The sequence below is a fragment of the Vigna radiata genome, chromosome 4 (genome assembly GCF_000741045.1).
Source record: "Vigna radiata var. radiata cultivar VC1973A chromosome 4, Vradiata_ver6, whole genome shotgun sequence".
In the NCBI taxonomy this organism is placed as follows: domain Eukaryota; kingdom Viridiplantae; phylum Streptophyta; class Magnoliopsida; order Fabales; family Fabaceae; genus Vigna; species Vigna radiata.
In genome coordinates this window covers 6,198,995-6,201,535 of record NC_028354.1, presented here as the reverse complement: position 1 = coordinate 6,201,535, position 2,541 = coordinate 6,198,995, and the positions used below count along the sequence as shown (strand labels likewise).

Below are 2,541 nucleotides of genomic sequence, written 5' to 3'. Positions count from 1 at the left end.
CTTTGCAAGTTCTAAGAGTAAGAGATTATGCGGTTCTGCCTTATCGTATGTGTTAATATAGTGTTGTGCCACTAGTCTACAACAACTTTTATGATAGGGAAGCCCCTCCAGTACATGCCTAACTTTTTCTGCCATTTTCGCATCCATTGATCTTTCTTCCATTAAATTCATCAGATGTGTCCTTGAAAATTCATTTGCCTCCCAAAGACTTTCTCCTTCTAAGGTCAAGTATGATGCTTCGTACAGACTTAACATTCCTTCTACATCGTTACTAATTTCAGCTTTGAATTTTCCTTCTTTATCTTTGAAACTCGTAAAAATGTCTGCATGCACCTCAAAGAATAATCTTAAAGTGAGTGATAATTAGAAAGATGTGCTATGGCTAAAGATTTAAAGATAACGATGTCGTAACATACCATTTATTAAAACTGGAATCTAAAATTAGGAGATGATCTTTTTAAATAAGAATAATTTTAAACTAAAACTGATTTTGATGTTAACATGAGTGTCGTGTCGTGGCAGAGATCCGGATAAAACCTTCTAGTATATAAATAAGAAAAGAAAAAGAATGGAACTAGTATTTAGGGTTAGTTCCTTCTGAATCGCCCTAGTATCTAATAACCAAAAATCTTTCAAAACTGCACACCATTTTGAAAATTTGAGAAGTCGTGCATTGTTAAGTTTATTTACATGACAAGGGATTCCCTGATTAAGGTTGAAATCGTGTACCTTGGGAGACATGAAAGCCATGTCGTCTGAGAATTCGAAAAACAAGAGCTGTTTCATGAAGACTTTTTGTGGTTCGGTGTTTGAAGTTTTCAATTGAAACAAGTCTGAGAAGGGCTTTGTTTATCCAGTCCTCGAACCTGAAGAATAGTCCCAAGCGTTCAATATCATCAATCAGTTCAAGTAAGCTTAGCGGTTCCATGTCTGTTGCATTCATCATAAGTCGTACTTTCTCCTCCAACTCTGCTGCTCTTTCTTGCAGAGTTTCTCTCTGCATTTAGCATGCATGACAGGAAAAAACAAAACACTAATAGTGAAAAACAATAATTCCAGAAGTAATATTGAGATTAAAGAAATTGAAGGAAAAGAAAGATTACAGGAGGATTGTTTGGCAGGGAGTGGATAAATTCATGAGTAAAAGAAGTAGGGTTGAAACTAGGTGGAGTTCTAAATGGTGTATGCTGTTTGTTGGCATCAGGAACGAGCTTGGTTGAAGATATAGAAGGAGCTTGTGTGCTAGACAAGGAACAGGGAAGTCCCCATACATTACTTGCCATGCTGCTTTCACTCTTCAGCTTCTTATATCTTTAGTATAAAAAATGTGATGCTCACCAATGCGCGCCTTCTCTTTATATATATAAGAACCCTAAGTAGTAGAGAATTGGTGAAAGAATAGTTTTGCAAAATAATATTTTTACACCATTTTAATATTGCACACGTGTCAAAATGTGATTGAACGATTTCAAATTAAAAAAAAAACTTTAGTTTTTTCCTTCGAAATATGTCTTTGTTTCAGTTTTTTTAATTTAAAATCGTCCAACCACGTTTTGACACGTGTATAGTATCACAATAATGTCAAAAATTGGTGTCAAAATATTATTTTTCAATAGTTTTGTACTTTGATTTGATGTGTGAACTGTCTTCCTGGAAGAGAAGTTCAATCTCTCCACGGCAATCTCATGTACATACGTAGTATCTTGTGTAAGCATATATGTATAAGCATTTTTGTTTTTTTCCTGATAAAGAAAACACAATCTACATATAAGCATTCTTTAAATAGTATTAACTGTACATATATATCGAAAAAATGGTTACTGAACTGTAAAATATTTATGTGCGTGACCATATTTATTTTTGCAAACAATTTATAAAATTAATTTAACTAAAGCATACAAATAAAATTGAAATTACTAGAAAAAAAAATTAACAATTTAAATTGAAGTTAAATAAATATAGAAGAAGGCATAGCATACATAACCCCCAACGTGTTGCTCTCTTAGTTTGTCATGCATTTACCACGAAATTACAATTACACCACGTGTTGCAATGTAACAAGGTCGCGCAGGTGGTACCTCTTTATTTTTATTTTTAAAGTCGTGCTATACGTACTTTTACTCTCTTTTTTTGGTTTTTTCCTCAATGCTTGATAGCAAGTTTTTGTTTTTGTCTTTTCTTTTTTTATGTTTTTTTTTTGTGTGGAAATAGTGCTCTCTAACACGTTTCTCTCTTTTTTTTTCAATTTATTCTATTCTAGAAATTTTGTTATATTTTCTGAATTTTTTTTAAGGATTAAACTTGGGTTTTGTGCTTTTGATTTTTACAAATTTAGACAACTTAATTAAATATTTATTTATTAGTTAATAGAATAATTCTGAATAATGTGAAATGATAATACAGTAAAAAAATATATTGAATTCAATTTATTTAAAAATATTTCAATATAATGCGTTAATTTTTATTGTTGTGATTTAATTTAATTTAATTAGTGAAGTAACTTATGTTAAGTGAATGTAATTTTAAAATCTTTAAATCAAT

General features: G+C 31.1%; 1 protein-coding gene across 1 annotated transcript in view; it reads right to left on the bottom strand.

The window, feature by feature from the left end:
• Nucleotides 1–1,311, bottom strand: part of LOC106758286 (isoprene synthase, chloroplastic-like) — a 3,038-nt gene extending 1,727 nt beyond the window's left edge. The window contains exons 1-3 of the mRNA XM_014641223.2: nt 1,104–1,311; nt 730–997; nt 7–323 (exon numbers count right to left, since the gene is read on the bottom strand). Coding sequence (XP_014496709.1) covers nt 7–323; nt 730–997; nt 1,104–1,283 — 765 coding nt within the window. The 5' untranslated portion in view covers nt 1,284–1,311. The remainder of the gene's footprint in view (nt 1–6; nt 324–729; nt 998–1,103) is intronic.
• Nucleotides 1,312–2,541: the final 1,230 nt, after the last annotated feature.